This window comes from Capsella rubella, unplaced genomic scaffold (genome assembly GCF_000375325.1).
Source record: "Capsella rubella cultivar Monte Gargano unplaced genomic scaffold, Caprub1_0 scaffold_1, whole genome shotgun sequence".
In the NCBI taxonomy this organism is placed as follows: domain Eukaryota; kingdom Viridiplantae; phylum Streptophyta; class Magnoliopsida; order Brassicales; family Brassicaceae; genus Capsella; species Capsella rubella.
In genome coordinates, this window is record NW_006238923.1 from 817,881 (window position 1) to 833,601 (window position 15,721).

Genomic DNA, 15,721 nt, shown 5'->3' on the forward strand with positions numbered 1-15,721 from the left:
TATTATATCCATTAAGTAATTAAAAGTATGCGAAGAAATTATTCACTGGCTCGTTGCAAAGTAGAATGTGAAATTGAAGTAGCGAGATTTTGAGCGACAGCCCAAACGTATAACTGAAAATATATGATCCAGTATTTTCCTTTTTCCTTAAACTTTCCAACTTTTTTTTTTTTTTGTCGGCGAAAACTTTCCAACTTCCTTATTAAAGAAAAGAAGAGTAAATTTCTTTTTTCTTAAAACGTACAGAAAATAAATTTCCGTTTTTTGTTTGGATGGAGTAAAGGAGATCGTTCAAGGTAGAGAGACTATCTGCAACTTGAAATTTGATATCAAATAACTCATTACACATTCAGATCAGGTGATAAAAAATGACAAGAACATATTCCTTTGGCATTTGGCTCCTTATTGATAACATCAAACGTGACATAATTAATAAACTGAAACACATTTATTTTTAAGGAAATTGATTTAACTAAATGTAATCTAAGCAGTGGAAGTGAAATTGAAGTTGGCGCAGTTAGTGCGACGTCCCAGTAGAGTAGAACTGAACCCGAATCTGTTACTGGCTAAATCAAATTCAACCAGATTGTCCTCCAACTGAAACCCTCCGATCACCACAGAGGTTCTCGCGTTGACTCCTCCGTCAACGAAACCCAAGCAGATGACGTCATCTCTGACACTCACCATCGAGTTAGCTCCAAAGATCCTCCAAACGACGTCCTTGCTGTGAAGCACGAGCTGTATCTCCGGCACGGCGTATCCCACGCGCGTGACGCCGATGTTCTGCGTGCTGAAACACGCGCCAAACGGTTTCACGGACGCTACTCTAGTGATGTTCCTTGCCGCTGCTTGTCTCACGAACTCCGACGTAAAAGCTTTATAGATCGATGACTCCATCACAGTATAAGGGTTCACAGTGCTGATCTTGGTTCCTCCGAATCCGGTACTGTTAATCTTCAAAAGCCTTGGATTGATCGGAACTGTGTTCTCGACGATTTTAATCGCCGTCACGCCGATGAAGTACTCCGAGGATTTTTCACCTTGTGAAAACGCAGAAGCAGTGCTCACCGGACTGATGAGAAGCGGCGTCGTTTGGAGCCCTGAAATGGGGATTCCGGGGAGGAAAACGTAAGGCCCGTTGCCGAAGAAGGCGACGCCTCTACCGGAAGTAAGACACACGGCGAATTTGCGGTTGAAGCTAAACGCCGCGGCGAATTGCGAGGGTAAGCCGATGTTGTGACGTCCCATTCCGGCCATGCCAACGGTTCCTTTAGCGAGTCCATTAAGAAGAAAGGTTGAACCACAAACGAAGATTAGATTGGGGATTTTAACGACCGGACCCGGATTAGATCCGTCGGTGGACTGGATCGAGACGACGTCTAAAGCAAGCTCTCCGGAAGTTGCGGTTCCGGTGACGGTGTTATCTGGAGTAGCGCCGCAAGTGTTGTTACTACAGCCAGGTCTGGGAGGGGAGAAGCATTGGCCGCAGCTGGTGGAGCCGGCGCGAGTACAGACGGCGGAGTTGCAGCGAGGGGACTGGTAAGTGGAAGAGACGTAGCCTCTGTCACAGTCGACCCAGAGATCTCGACCACCGAGGTCGAAGACGACGGAAGCGGGGACGAGAGGTGTGCGTTGGTTGAGGACGGTTGTGTATTGTAGGGAAGATGGATCTTTTGTGACTGGGAGGATGAGAGCTTTAGGTCGGAATGATGTTTGAGCAGAGGAGGATGAGAGGGAGAAGATGAAGAGGACAAGGACAGAGAGGATCACCGGAGAGGAGGACGCCATTGTTGTTAATAGAGACTGAATGAATGTGATGAGGTTGAAGAAGAGGATTTGCTCCTATTTATAGTGAAAACTTTTGTGAGTGTCGGCTTTATTTGAAAATTTTGGAGATTAGTGTGACGTTTTTGACTTTTCTAAACGATTTCGTGATTTTGCTTCTCATTATCTCTGAAAATGACACAAATCAAATCTAGTAGTAATTTTGTTGGGGTTTAGGACAAAATACTAGTAGTAGTCGTATTTGTTTACTGGTGTATCATTTTGCTTTTTTTTGGCATCTTCTCTTTTCTCCTTATTTACTTTTGTTTAAAGTAAGTTACTTATTAGTGGGTTAATTAAGAAAGTTAATGTGTTACTTAGTTAATTAATTATAGAGACAATTCGAAGCAGCAAAGGTTGGTGATGAAATAAATGCCAGGTGGACGTGTGCGAGGGTGCCTTTCTTGACTTTTCCTCTATTCTTTCTTTCGTTTTCACAATTAATATATATATATTTTGTTACTACTATATCCATAATGTACTGTTGTTATAGATTACTCTCGACACGTCTACAGATTATTTTATGATTGATCAATTTTTTATTTTTTTTCTGGTCTTTATAGTTAAGCTTTTCATATCATCATCTCTTAATATCGAAAATTACACGGTTTTTTTGAAATTCTGCGGCACCACTTTTCTTGGATAAGATCAGGTCAACTCATGACAGCAGCACACATCATACATAACATCAAAACATATTTTATATTATAGTCATCCAGTTTATTATTATTATTTTTTTGTCATCATCATCCAGTTTATTAAACAGCCTAAAAGACGTGAAATTGTTTTGGCGAAAATTTGGTTTGTGTTCCAATTCCAAGTCCTCCTACCCATCCACGTAAGACACTTTATGGAAAGCCCATGTTGATCCAATCTGAATTTCGACATTTCCTTTCTCTTTTTAACAAAAATCCACGTAAGATTTGTTAACAAAAATCACTGACATTTCCTTTTCTTTTTTTCAACAAGTTTTATCGACTCATTTATTTTATTCTCTTTTTTTTTTTCCGGCCGAGTAATTTTTAATAACGTATAGTGATAATTGTCTTCATAATCATAAACTATTTTGATGGAACAATTATCACAATCACCTCCACAAGACCACAACATAACCATGTATTGTCATTTTTTTATTTCTTTTGTTGACATAATCGTAAACTATTTGAGTTGATTTATTAATATGAAGTTGAAAAAAAAAAAGAAAAATCATAAACTATTTTCATTGCACAATAATTTTTATCCTATCCATAATAAGATTTCAGAAATCATCACATAATTTAATGATTAATGATATATTTTTTTTATCCAATAACTAACTAACTAAACAATAAATTTCAGGTATGGATTTGCAACTTTATCAATTAACAAATAAAAACTTTGTAAATTAACAAAACTCTCTTAGAGCAACAAGAACACTAGAATAAACAGCCGAAATTTGATAATTATGAAATATAATTTATTTATATTTCATGTTAGAGTCTAACAAGAAAATTTGAAAAATATTATTTATTGAGAAAAGTGAACGCTTTTCTTGTATAATTGTTTTTCAATATGTAGATTCATCAATCAAAACACGTTAAGAGCAAAAAAAATTCAGTTGATTAATTGTATGGTTTAAAAAACGGTTATGTATTTATAAACTAGGTATTGATGTGAAGAGAATGTGCACGAGATGTTCATGTAGCTAAGAGCCATTAAGTTTGATAGTTATTTTAATTATAAAATATAAACCTATTGGGTTTCTAACACCTTGCCGAGAAACACTAATGGTTGCACTTTAATTGAATATGTTTGTAATACGTGACGACATATTCATGCTAATGTTCGTTGCTCTTGGACGCCGACAACTGTATAAACGCCAAAAGAGTCTTCAAACCAGTTTGACTGAATTCAAAACAGTGGTTAACTCTCTATAATGAAATGAATGACCATTTTCTCTATAATCATATACTTTATTGATTGGAAAAAGATATGATTTTTTTTATATAATTGAATTTTGATAATATTAATAAAATAATAGAATGTCTGATTAAAAAATACGAAATAACATACATAATTTATTATTTTATAATAATTTTTTGATGATATAAATTAAATCATTTGAGAAATAGATTCACATGTATAACTTCCATTTAAGAAATGACAAAGAACTTAGACCAACTCCATGGCACAACAAAATATAACCCACATATTGAAATGGATATATAAAATCTATTTCCGTAGTATCGTGTCTATCTTGAATGGTCTAGTGGTAGTATGAAGTAGAGTGTGATACTGTTATCCGAGTTCGAACCTGCCCAATTACAATATTTTTAAAATATTTTTTTTTCCCTCGTACGTACGTGATTAGAACATATGTTAATATCTTATCTTCTGATCCCTAGTTAACATTTGAAAGTTGAGTTTAGGCAGTCTGTAAAGGTGATATCAGACTTTAAGTGGTTTAGTACAAAGGAAACACGAAACTGTGACGTTGCATATTATCGATCGTGTGTATGTTTTTTTTTTTAAATCAAACTAAGACGCAACCTTCCATTACAGTGATTGCTTTGCCTCTCAGTAGAACCCTCTGCTTCTCTTTGTCCAGATGAACCTTCAGAGTTCCGCCTCTGCTTGAAGCCTAAACACATTTCATAATAACCAAAACTTTCTTCAGGAATCAAGACTAAAGCGGTCTCAAAAGCCTGCGTAGAGAGAGAGAGAGAGAACCTGGTAGGCCAAGAAATCACACTTGTTCAGCTTGGGGCTCCAGTAATGTGCCAAGGCACAGTGCGCACTTCCAGTAACAGGGTCCTGAAGTAGAAAAAGCAAAAGAGGTCATGTTTTCCTTTGCTGTTTTTTTGATCACTCCCTTTTAATCTAAAGAGCAATGCAAAAGACTTGTATTGTATAATTATTACCTCATTGATTCCGAATCTTGGTGCAAAGTAGCGACTACAGAAATCAAATGTAGATCCTGGAGAAGCAGCGGCACTCACCATCATTCCTTCACAAGGGCATTTCGATATCTCTTCTAGTCTCGGCTGCAGTTCAACGACAGATTGCCAAGATGGAAGCACGATCTGCAAATCATCCAAATTATTTGGTTCAATATGGCGCCATAGCAAGAATGGAGACAGAGATGCCTGGCTTAAAATATATATATATATATAGTTACGAGGATGTCTTTCTCTGTGGCTTTAACATCAACAATGGTAGCTCCATTCATGGCTTTGGAGAACAAAGAGAGATCATCATCAGTGTAGTTGACTTCAAAAGTTGGAACAATAGGGAAATCCAATTCGATGGACATGGTTGATGATTCTTCTTTTGATGCATCCTTTTTGAGATGTTTAGCCGTTAGAATCCCTGATCTTGTGGCGAACTCAACTGTTTCCGAACCAATCAAACCAGCTGAGAAGAGAACGTGAGCAGATGCTAACGTTGCATGACCACACAGATCTACCTGCAACAAGAGAAAAGAGAGGAATCTCATGCATACAAGATCTCTATACTTGTCTTCGTTTCCACCCCCTCACAATCTCCAGATCTTCCAATGTTGTCATAATCAAATTTCATAAAGAGTCTATAAAAAAAAAAGTCAACTGAACAATCTAAGATCATCAAAACCAAAAGAGCGAGCGATTATAGCAAACCTCAGCGAGTGGAGTAAGCCAGCGGAGACGGAAGCGAGGGAAACCACCGTCGGACAAGGTGATCGGAGTGAGGAAACAAGTCTCGGAGATGTTGAACTCGGTAGCAAGAGACTGAAGCCACACGTCGTCTCTCTCGTTACCGTCTTCCAGAAAGCAAACAGCAGCTGGATTTCCTTTGAAGGCGGATTCAGTGAATGCATCAACGATGAAGTACCTCACTCTCTTTTTGTCCGCCATTTTTGTGTTCTTTTTTTTTACTTGAATTATTTTGTGAAGTCGCTCACTGAGATGGCTTACAAATACGGCTTACCTAACCCACGGGCGACTAAACCTTTTCATTCTTCTACATACGGAAATACTTAAAAACTTTGTTTCCTTTATCTAACTAATAACGTCTACTGGGTGAGCTGTTTGGCTATGCACGGGTCTAAAGGGCTTAGACGCTTAGTAAAGAACGACTCTACTGAGATGAGGCGGTGGCTAAGATGACATTGCTGTGAGAGACACAGAAACTCCTAATACATTGCACCATTTCTTTCATGAAAACACAGGCTAGTTGTAATAAGACTGTACAATTCACAATCCTAGAGTAAAATTTATTGTCTATTTTGTTCTTTAATCATAAAACCATTACAATACAAGCTTACAAGACCACACAGGGGAAGTAGCAAAGTGAGAGAAAGAGTCTTGAGATCTTTTTGCTACATAAAGAGCCTTTCAAATTGAGGCCAATGCAGCTTTTTTTTTTTTATTCATTAATAAAATTACAGCTACAAAGGGGAGTACATGTGATGTTACCAAGCTCCTTCCTTTGACATCCTAAGGAAATGTGCGAGGCTGATGCTCGGTTTCTCTCCTGAATCCCCACTCTTTTTCCACTTGATGCTTGTTGTCTTCATTGCTATCCTTCCTATTTGTTCTGTCGCAGTTGTTGATACCAAATTGTGGTACTGCTCCAAAGAAAATAGTTTCTTTACGTGGTTTTAAATAATAAAAAATCTCTATATGTTTATTCAACATCTCAACAGCTCAGGACATGTCGTGGCTCATACCTCACAAACGCCGTGCAAAAGCAATCTATGGAATGGGTCTTGAACCTTTAGCTCAAGGATATCTCCTTCACCACCTTCATCGATGAAATGACTTATACAGTTCTGTGAAAATAATAAACGAGTCTGAAGTCTGGGAGCAAAAGGTCTATATATTTACATATATGGCTAAAATTGTCATCTTTGAAGAACCTATACCTCATATCCCTCGATTAGTCCTGGTAAAAAGCTACGTCGAAGAGCGTCTCTTGTCCTACAATCAATTCTTCGCCAAGCATTCAAGACAGCGGTTTTATCAGCATCCATACGACCTCTCTGCCTCACGGATGACTGATTCAAGGAATCCATGATATTGGCCTGAGAAAAACACAGCTTTCAATTACGGTTAAGACTTATACCAAGTATGAAGAACAAGTCACATATTTTCAGATCATTATTACAATAACTTCTAATTCTTCTGACGCTCAGTGCCAAACTACAGCTAAATTACCTCCTTGTCCATGTCTATGCTTCTAAATTTGTCCCATTCTCCAACATTAGTCAAAGAAAAGGCTGAGGGTGGCACGTCATCACCTGTTGAGAGCATACGTAGAGTCAGTGAAACCATAAACCTAACACCGAACAGATTAAGAAAACATGGCGAATCACAAGTAAATTAGAGATTAATATAGGAAGAGTGAAGTTTGAATGGAATGTTATATTACCCCATGGTGGTGGAGCAAACAAGCCTCTAATTTCTTGGGCATCTAAACGAGGAACAAGTTCCATCAGAATACGATCATTTAACCACCTACGAGACCGTCGGTTACTAACCTGCATAAGCATTTAAAACTCATTACGTAGTACAAATTTACCAACCAACCTTTGGATGAAGAATGCAGAACAATCACATCTCAAGTACTGTATTAATTGGAGAATACAGAAATGATACCAGGGTAGAAAAATTGGCTGAACATCAGAATTGACAGCATTTCGGAGAAAATTGAATGGGAAGATAAAAACAAGAGCGAAAAGGCACTAACTTGTCCTGTCAGGCTCTCAAGGGCCTCAATTTTCTTCTCTAGCGAGAGGCCACGAGAAGCAGAAGTATCACCTGCAAGTAAACCCCTAAGAAATTCATTCCCAGGAAACGAAAAAACAATTCCCAATAATCAGAAACCCTAAATTCCCCAATACAGAAAGTTTTCGAATTATAAGGAAACACGGGCCGGCCTATCACTCATTGATTATCCATCTGCTTAGAAAAAGAGTCAAAATTAAACACTTCGAATTTACCTCTAAGGGGATCAATAAGAAGGCTATCATCTCGCCCCATGACATTGGTAGCCGCCATGATTCAACGAATGGAGAGTATATCGGCTAATCTGAACAGAAAACCGAGCCACGAGACTCTTCTCTTTCAAAGGGAAGGAAGACTCTTTCACAATAGGTTGGTTTCGAGGTGTTATTGCGGTTAGACAAGGCAAGCACCACGAGAATTCACGGAGGAGACCGACGGAAGCAACGATTTGGGAATTCGAAGATGTAAAAAACAAATGCCAGAACTACCTGTACCTCAGACGCAAACGTATCAATTCAAGGCCATGGAATATGCCGCAAACCCGACCCGACCCGTCTGACATGGACTCGAGTAAAACTAATTTCGGGTTAATTAGTATACAATATTCTGAAAAACTCCAGTAAATAAAAATTAACTAAATGAAGACAAAACGGATTAAACGGTGAATAAATGGTATTATGATGTGCTATACAAATCGTCTCTAATATTCTCCCTCGGTAAAAAAAAAAATTCGTGAAATTTACAAACTCAAGAGGTTTCTTCTGATCTATTCTATATTATTCAAGTATTGGATGGGTCGATTCTGATAACGACAGCCTCGTGTAGAACCGGTGGTGGTTCTGCGATGGGGAGGAGCACGGAAGCGTCGTCATTCTTCTTCCCATCTAAATCAGCGCCATTCTCAGCCAATGCTTTGTCCAAGGATGATTTCGCCACTCTTGTTATGCATATTATCAGAATTACTGCTCCCACATAATTCAAAACCCCCAAAAAAAAAATGCGTGTCAAATCTCAGACCACAGGGTGTCATTTTCAGACCACTGATCATATGACGTGAAGCTATATATATTATTTACAGAATAGACTTACCAGCTAGAGCAACGCCAACCATCATGATTACCTGCATCCACAAGTGACCATGCAGAAGAATTAGCAATCAGGCTTACCATACAGAGATATTTCAAAGCAATTCAAACCGCAGCTAATAACAATGCGAGACTATCACAATGTTATTCCTTACATATATATATGGATGCTTTTGAGTTCGGATTTGGTTAACTAATCATCACAGTCAGGATATTTAAGCAAACACAACTTAAACATTATATTATGGTAAAGACACCAAGATGTTTACAGTAAACCTCATAAATACACTAACAAACTTCTAAACCTATTGTTCTCAACATACATTATAAGTGATACGTAATTATGCATTACAGCAGAGTATCTTCAGCCAGGTAATCGACTATCATTTCCAATCTAGTAGTCAAGTGGAAGAAAAAGAACGAAAACTTACCCAGCGAAATACTGACACCTCATGCCATCCATGTGTAATATCAGAAAGATCTTTCAGAGTAGTTCCAACATAAACTAGCGCAAATGTAATGGGCTGTTACATCAAAACATTTCAAAAGATTAGTTCTCGGGTGTAAGAACAAAGCTCAAAGCACTAGGCTCTTCTTCTACCACTATCAAAGTATAAATGGCAAACATGCAAGCGAATTTTAAGGAAATGTCAATACCATCATTCCCAACCAAGTGGCCAGCATGTATTCCCCTAAGCGAACAGGAGTTACAGATAGGAGGTAATTCACCATATTGAAGGGCAGTATGGGGACAACGCGTAGAAGTAAAACTATCTGTAAAAGGAAGAAATTATTATGTAGTTAGTAGAAAACCTATTAAACGTAGCCAGGAATTTAAGGTACTTTGCCATACTGTTGGTCACAGATCTAGCTTCTATGAAGAAAAACGAAATGTCAATTAATTGAGAGGGTGTCATGCCTTGAAGCCAGATTTTTGAATTGCCACGGAAACAGCTTGAAACTTAGGATAATGCTTTATTTTTGAGGTGACATAAGATCTACCAATCTGCATGATACCAGAAGGACATAAGATAAATCATTAGCAACAATGAGATAGCCAAGATGCCACAATTGTGAAGATGCAAAAAACAGGTATCAGTACTTCTGATGTTACGGACTTACGGGCAAGTAACACTATTGCAAGCTATAATTATTAAAATAGATAGTACCATACTGAAGAGACCTACCGTTCTACCAAGTAGAAATGCCGCTGTTGCACCTAATGTAGCTCCAAGAGAGTCGGCTACAAACCCTACAGGCAGGCCAAAAAGGTAACCACCACCAAGCTGCAGAGAGAAAATTAAGACTATCGGAACAGGGACTAAAAGTCAAGTCCTAGAAACCTATCTTGTACTGAAAAATTACGAACAAACATGTTAAAAAGCACCCAAGAGTTCACTAGATAGTTATGAACCCACACCTACCGTGAGTACAGAAGCAGGAACCGCCACAATTGTGAGAGGAATATAAGCCAACGCCCTGAAAATTTCAAGGAGGTAAAAACGGATTATCACAAGATTATATAAGGCAGCCATAGAACAATGCCAGCAAAATAAACCAATAAGTTGTTGAAACGAGAGTATAGAACCAAAACAAGTAGCAGGCACGGAAAACTTACAATGCAAGGGGACCAAAAGGTCCAAGATCTTCCTTAATCCATAGCAAGAAGTCCTTCAATTTCTGCAGTAAGGGTACATAACAATGATTCAAAATCATGTATAAATTATCATTGATCTATGAAAATTTCTCTATCACCAAGTCTAGCAATGTTCTTGATTAACTTGATAAGCAAATAAAAAACTCTCGCTCAGCTCAACCTAGTGTAAAAAATATAACAACCGAGAAACAGTATATTCCAAACAGAGATATAGTGATCTAGCGAGCTCCAGAAATACTCGGCTCAATAAAGTGCCAAGCATAGAAGATAGATACACTATTTTTGCCACATTCACTACTAAAACACTGAAATACAAATGAGTAGAGAGAAATTGCCTGCTCGACAGGGAGAAAAGTGAAGGCGGTGACGATAGCAACAAGGAGGAGGAGAGAGATTGCGATTCGGAAAGTGGAAGGGGAGAATGACATCGCCGCCATATACAAGGATCTGAGGCGACGCCGCCACCAAGGCCTCGAATGATCATCTTCCGCACCGTCGTAGTCAAATTGACCTCCATTGATACAAGCTCCTGGCTTCAGCCACGGCCTCGCCCTTAGGCCCTCCACTTTCGCCAGATTTCTCTTTCCCTCCCAAAGCGAAATCGTGTCTCTTCTCGCCGCTTTTTTAGTCTTTGGCCTACGATTCCGGAGATATGCTTCAGACGCGTCGTCTCTCTCTCCTACGATTGGGAAAACGAAACATGCGATCGAGAGAGAGAGAGAGAGAGAGATGAGTTGTAGAAATGGATAGAGAGATTGCAGAGATGGAGAAGCTTGTGCTTCAATTCTTCGATTTCACTGTTCTTCGATCTTGAGATTTCTGTTGCGTCTCGCTCGTTCCGGTTTCACTGCCGCGAACTCTTGTTGGGCCATTAATTGTCCAAACATTGAGCTAATAATTTGGACCCAAAGGCCCATATAAAGCAAATCAAAATTATATTAAGATATTAGGGATGAATTAAACCCATCAAGGATTACATCAACGATTTATCATTCGCGTTGACATCCATAAAAAATCTTTAATGTTACAACTTGTGTTGGGCAGGACGAAAATTTACGACTTAACATAAAGTTTTCCTTATTCTTTTGTCAGTCACATTAGCTCTTTGTCACTCGTAAAATATAGTGTAAAAAAGGTTTACTTATTTTGTTCCTAACGGTCAAAAAAATACATACGATAATCTCAAGAATAACGTGATCACTTGGAGGTGAGATGCATCTTTCTCGAGCGTTAAAACCGGTGTAGGCAAATAAATAAGAGCGATAGATCAGTACTGAACAATTATCACGTTGTCACAAAAAAGTACTGATAGTTATTATTCGTAGTCAACAAATAAAATAAATAAAGAACGCATGAGTGAAAGAAAAAATGTGAACTGAAAAAAGGAAAAGAGAAAAATAAGGAAAAAACGCATGCTGGATGCTGACGTGTCAGGTGGTCCATGTATCCCCGTATCAAATCCCTTTCATCGTCTTCTAACTTCTTCTTCTTCTTCTTCTTCTTCTTCATAACAAAACCTCTTTCACATCACAAATAGAACACACTCTCTCTCTAGCTAGCTCCGTCGCTGTGGCTGTGTCTCTTCAAGCAACCAAATCGAAGCGTGGCAATGGTTTTTCTGAGCACTTTGGCGTTGGTAAGAGCCGCATATTCGCTCAACAGCTTCGTCTTTGAAGCCGAAGACATCCGATTCGGTTCGCCGTGGTGGTTCGGAGTCGTCGGTGTGGCGTGTTTCCTCGTTCTCTTTGCTGGGATAATGTCGGGACTCACCCTTGGACTAATGTCCCTTGGTCTCGTTGAGCTAGAGATTCTCGAGCAGAGTGGAACCTCCGCCGAGAAAAAACAGGCCGGTACGGCTACTTAGTTTTTCTTATGTGACCAGACTATAATCCACTTTCTTTGGCTGTAGAACCTTTTATTTTTTTAATATAAAAATATTGGTTGGTTTTTAATTTCTTATTACTCTTGACACTGCAAGCTGCTATGTTGCCTGTGGTTAAGAAGCAGCATCAACTTCTTGTGACTCTGCTTCTATGCAATGCAGCTGCCATGGAGGTAAAATCTTAATTTGCTACCCCAATGTTGTTCTGATTCACAACAATAAATTACTGCTTTTGTTCATCTCAGAATCAGTGAATTTTGTGCTTGGATCTTTTGGTTATATTGTTTCCAGGCTCTTCCTATATGCCTAGATAAGATATTCCACCCATTTGTGGCTGTTTTGCTTTCAGTTACTTTTGTCCTTGCTTTTGGAGAGGTAACTTTCTTTACATATCGTCTTAGTTTCAGTTTGTGATATATTCAGCACATTCCATTTGATCTGATACTAATCACAGTATGTTGTTGCATTTTCTTTTACTAGATAATTCCGCAAGCTATATGCTCGAGATACGGACTTGCTGTTGGCGCTAACTTTTTGTGGCTGGTTCGCATTTTGATGATAATCTGCTATCCCATTGCTTACCCTATCGGAAAGGTGATGTTGTCGTATACTACTCTTCGTTAGAGTAGTAAATGTCAGTTAACCTTAGTGTTCGGTTTTGTTTGACTAGTTGCTACAATAGTCAGCTAAGTTATGTTACAACCATGGAAGAATGGGAGATTTGTTGAAAACTCTAGCAATATCTTTAAGAAGTGGTACTTGTTAGAGCTAACTGCATTGATTATATCATCTAGACACGTTGATACATTTATTATGTCAGAGTGGTATGCAGCTGTTGATGTTTACTTTTATTCAACGTTTTATATGCCTCAGGTTCTGGATGCTGTAATTGGACATAATGACACACTATTTAGGCGAGCTCAGCTGAAAGCCCTTGTCTCAATTCACAGCCAAGAGGTAGATTCTCTTTATAATTTAACTAGAAATATCCATAATAGGAAAAAGGACAGATATACGTTGTAACCTTGTCTGCTTTGTGAAGTAGTTAATTAAGTTACTTGATTGTCAAAATTAATTCGTTGACATGAGATTTCTCTCCAACATAGGCTGGGAAGGGGGGTGAACTGACACACGAGGAAACAATGATTATAAGCGGAGCCCTGGATTTGAGCCAGAAGGTATGTATATGAACTACCCGTACATATCTCTGAAACCTCCGGAGGTCATTTCAGCTCCCCCTGAATCTTGAGTTTTTCACACTGATGAACAAATTATGTTGTGAATGAAGTGATTTACTTGTTAAGCCCCATTGATCCGGATTTAGACTCTTCATCTCCATGTAGATTTGTTTTATGAGATTGCTTGCATGTATAGGATGAAATACTTTGTTGAACTGATGCCTATACTTTGATACTTTCGCCTTCCAATTGAGAACATAATTTAGTTATTTTTTGCTTCGAGATTACCTCCAATGATCTAATTCATATGCTTTCATTTACTGGAAGTTCAGACTGCTGAAGAGGCTATGACGCCCATTGAATCAACATTTTCCCTAGATGTAAATACAAAGTTAGACTGGTGAGTCAAGGTTTTAGTTGGCCTTTAATCGACGATTTGCTTCCTCTATCTGTCAAATATTTCAAAGGAAAAACGAATTTGAGAAACTCCATTGGGATGATTAGTTTATAATTCATATTGTTAATTGCTATACAGAGTAGACTTTAAGTTCTTTTCCTTGGTCTATCTGCTTAGTAATAGCGCATGGTTTGACATCATGAATTTTCACCTTCTAAATTCAGGGAAACAGTTGGAAAAATACTTTCCCGAGGTCATAGCCGAATCCCGGTCTACTTGGGGAATCCGAAAAATATCATTGGGCTTCTACTGGTACTCGTGTCAAACTTTTGCATTGCTTCGTTTCACTGAACCCTATTAGATTACCTATCTGACTGTATCTGCTGCTGTATTCTAGGTTAAGTCTCTTTTAACTGTACGAGCTGAGACAGAGGCACCTGTAAGTTCTGTTTCCATCAGGAAGATCCCAAGGTATATATCTTGCTTCCCTGAGCTTGATCTGCTTATCATATAAATCCACATGAAAATTATAATTATAATTTCCCATACATTGCCTTTCCAGGGTTCCATCAGACATGCCATTGTACGATATCCTCAATGAATTTCAAAAGGGAAGCAGTCACATGGCTGCAGTTGTCAAAGTTAAAGACAAAGATATAAAGAATAACATGCAGTTGCTAAGTAATGGAGAAACACCCAAAGAATATATGAAGTTTTACCAGAGTAGTAATATAACGGCTCCTTTGCTGAAGCATGAATCCCATGAAGTTGTTGTGGATATTGATAAAGTACCAAAGCATGTAAAAAACAGGGGAAGAAATTTCCAACAGAACGGTATTGTGAAAAGAGACTTACCGCGTTTGTTGGAAGACAACGAAGATGCAGAAGTGATTGGCATCATCACATTAGAGGATGTCTTTGAAGAACTTCTACAAGTATGATCTAATACTTATTCGTTTTTCTCTTTCTGATTTGATCCTCTGCCCCTGTTAATCATCACCGTGACTTGAAAAAGCTCTCTTTTACACAAAATTTTCCATATATGCACATTTAACTTAAGAAGCTTTTCGTTGGTGATTTTCTGCAAGAGCAGGCAGAAATAGTAGATGAAACTGACGTTTACATCGACGTACATAAAAGGTATTCTAGTGGTATTTATTATTTCTGAGTCACTTCTCTTTTTTTTTGCAAAAGGTTCATTACAAAGTATTATTCTGCCATTATTTCAGAATACGTGTGGCGGCGGCTGCTGTATCATCCATAACACGTGCTTTACCAGTGGTAAGCAAGCAACATTGGCTGATCAAATCTTCGGAATCTTATTGAATCAAAGTTTAAAACTTGTGGGGTGTGGGGGTATTAACGACTCTTGTGTGTGGTACAGGAGGCTCAAAGCAAGGTAGGACAAACTGTGAAGAAGCTTGTTGGGAAAGAAGTACGAAGTACGAAAAATTACACAACAAAAGTCACAGCGCCTCTATTAGCAGGATCAGATAGATAGTTTTTACTTTAGCTTCTGTTATTAGTTTAAGGTTGAAGGTTCAGTGTCACGTCTCTTAGCACTTACTTTGTTGTATGTTGTGTCTTAAGAAAAGTAAAGAGTTTTGTATCTTTCTAAATCAATAGAATGGTATATACCGGTTTGATCAGCTTGAACGATACGCAGAAGTATGATCACTGAAGTGGCCAAGGACACAAAATGTGTGTCCGACGTCCGTCTTTCTCGTTAATCCGCCAAGCGAGAGAAAAGGTTGTATGAGAGCAGTCCATAAGAATATAGTACATATTATAAGCCACTTCTCAAAAGGCCTCACAAAGTAAAGTCCTGAGTAAAATACTAAAATGCATATGAGTCGATCCAATTTCTGTGGCAGTATTTTACTTCTTTATTGGAATGATGATTTGAGTTCATTAATAAAAGGGAAATCCACCAAGATTTTGTAATTGAAATTTA

At 38.3% G+C, this 15,721-nt stretch overlaps 5 protein-coding genes across 6 annotated transcripts; 1 reads left to right on the forward strand and 4 right to left on the reverse strand.

Moving 5' to 3' along the window:
* Positions 1-306: 306 nt before the first annotated feature.
* On the reverse strand, positions 307-1,829 carry LOC17896677 (basic 7S globulin). Its single transcript, XM_006304524.2, has one exon. It carries the CDS (start codon positions 1,786-1,788, stop codon positions 484-486), a length of 1,305 nt encoding a protein of 434 aa, XP_006304586.1. The 5' UTR covers positions 1,789-1,829; the 3' UTR covers positions 307-483.
* Positions 1,830-4,182: 2,353 nt separating this feature from the next.
* Positions 4,183-5,801, reverse strand: LOC17898439 (uncharacterized isomerase BH0283). The gene is made up of 5 exons (XM_006305408.2): positions 5,460-5,801; positions 4,982-5,269; positions 4,725-4,886; positions 4,534-4,617; positions 4,183-4,444 (listed from the first exon to the last, which is right to left on the reverse strand). The coding sequence occupies exons 1-5, from the start codon at positions 5,694-5,696 to the stop codon at positions 4,337-4,339; spliced, it is 879 nt and encodes a 292-aa protein (XP_006305470.1). The 5' UTR covers positions 5,697-5,801; the 3' UTR covers positions 4,183-4,336.
* Positions 5,802-6,012: 211 nt separating this feature from the next.
* Positions 6,013-8,122, reverse strand: LOC17900921 (R3H domain-containing protein 4). The gene is made up of 7 exons (XM_006305494.2): positions 7,784-8,122; positions 7,531-7,601; positions 7,213-7,321; positions 6,999-7,081; positions 6,707-6,865; positions 6,512-6,613; positions 6,013-6,409 (listed from the first exon to the last, which is right to left on the reverse strand). The coding sequence occupies exons 1-7, from the start codon at positions 7,839-7,841 to the stop codon at positions 6,254-6,256; spliced, it is 738 nt and encodes a 245-aa protein (XP_006305556.1). The 5' UTR covers positions 7,842-8,122; the 3' UTR covers positions 6,013-6,253.
* Positions 8,123-8,207: 85 nt separating this feature from the next.
* Positions 8,208-11,195, reverse strand: LOC17897302 (TVP38/TMEM64 family membrane protein slr0305). Its single transcript, XM_006304031.2, has 9 exons — positions 10,646-11,195; positions 10,272-10,333; positions 10,078-10,132; positions 9,841-9,939; positions 9,573-9,659; positions 9,311-9,427; positions 9,085-9,177; positions 8,658-8,688; positions 8,208-8,530 (listed from the first exon to the last, which is right to left on the reverse strand). The coding sequence occupies exons 1-9, from the start codon at positions 10,745-10,747 to the stop codon at positions 8,349-8,351; spliced, it is 828 nt and encodes a 275-aa protein (XP_006304093.1). The 5' UTR covers positions 10,748-11,195; the 3' UTR covers positions 8,208-8,348.
* Positions 11,196-11,720: 525 nt separating this feature from the next.
* On the forward strand, positions 11,721-15,416 carry LOC17899090 (putative DUF21 domain-containing protein At1g03270). Of its 2 annotated transcripts, none has more exons than XM_023777385.1 (13): positions 11,721-12,160; positions 12,355-12,365; positions 12,484-12,567; positions 12,673-12,786; positions 13,066-13,149; positions 13,299-13,370; positions 13,703-13,770; positions 13,992-14,079; positions 14,165-14,238; positions 14,330-14,702; positions 14,861-14,907; positions 14,997-15,048; positions 15,152-15,416. In XM_023777385.1, the coding sequence occupies exons 1-13, from the start codon at positions 11,920-11,922 to the stop codon at positions 15,266-15,268; spliced, it is 1,425 nt and encodes a 474-aa protein (XP_023633153.1). In that variant the 5' UTR covers positions 11,721-11,919; the 3' UTR covers positions 15,269-15,416. The 2 variants fall into 2 exon arrangements, with proteins under 2 accessions (XP_023633153.1, XP_006307322.1); XM_006307260.2 differs by having other exon boundaries at positions 11,722-12,160; positions 12,289-12,365.
* Positions 15,417-15,721: the final 305 nt, after the last annotated feature.

Bases quoted from the DNA above. Each gene is read 5' to 3' on its own strand.
- LOC17898439 (XM_006305408.2), bottom strand. From the start codon at position 5,696: ATGGCGGACAAAAAGAGAGTGAGGTACTTCATCGTTGATGCATTCACT. The intron at 5,270-5,459 runs GTTTGCTATAAT...CTCTTGTTGCAG, and splicing joins GGCTTACTCCACTCGCTGAG to GTAGATCTGTGTGGTCATGC. The intron at 4,887-4,981 runs GTAACTATATAT...GATGATTTGCAG, and splicing joins CCACAGAGAAAGACATCCTC to ATCGTGCTTCCATCTTGGCA.
- LOC17899090 (XM_006307260.2), top strand. From the start codon at position 11,920: ATGGTTTTTCTGAGCACTTTGGCGTTGGTAAGAGCCGCATATTCGCTC. The intron at 12,568-12,672 runs GTAACTTTCTTT...TTCTTTTACTAG, and splicing joins TTGTCCTTGCTTTTGGAGAG to ATAATTCCGCAAGCTATATG. The intron at 12,787-13,065 runs GTGATGTTGTCG...TATATGCCTCAG, and splicing joins TTGCTTACCCTATCGGAAAG to GTTCTGGATGCTGTAATTGG.
- LOC17900921 (XM_006305494.2), bottom strand. From the start codon at position 7,841: ATGGCGGCTACCAATGTCATGGGGCGAGATGATAGCCTTCTTATTGAT. The intron at 7,322-7,530 runs GTTAGTGCCTTT...ATGCTTATGCAG, and splicing joins TTGAGAGCCTGACAGGACAA to GTTAGTAACCGACGGTCTCG. The intron at 7,082-7,212 runs GTAATATAACAT...TGCTCTCAACAG, and splicing joins GTTTGCTCCACCACCATGGG to GTGATGACGTGCCACCCTCA.
- LOC17896677 (XM_006304524.2), bottom strand. From the start codon at position 1,788: ATGGCGTCCTCCTCTCCGGTGATCCTCTCTGTCCTTGTCCTCTTCATC.
- LOC17897302 (XM_006304031.2), bottom strand. From the start codon at position 10,747: ATGGCGGCGATGTCATTCTCCCCTTCCACTTTCCGAATCGCAATCTCT. The intron at 10,133-10,271 runs GTAAGTTTTCCG...TGAAATTTTCAG, and splicing joins CCTTTTGGTCCCCTTGCATT to GGCGTTGGCTTATATTCCTC. The intron at 8,689-9,084 runs GTAAGTTTTCGT...TTGTGGATGCAG, and splicing joins AGGTGTCAGTATTTCGCTGG to GTAATCATGATGGTTGGCGT.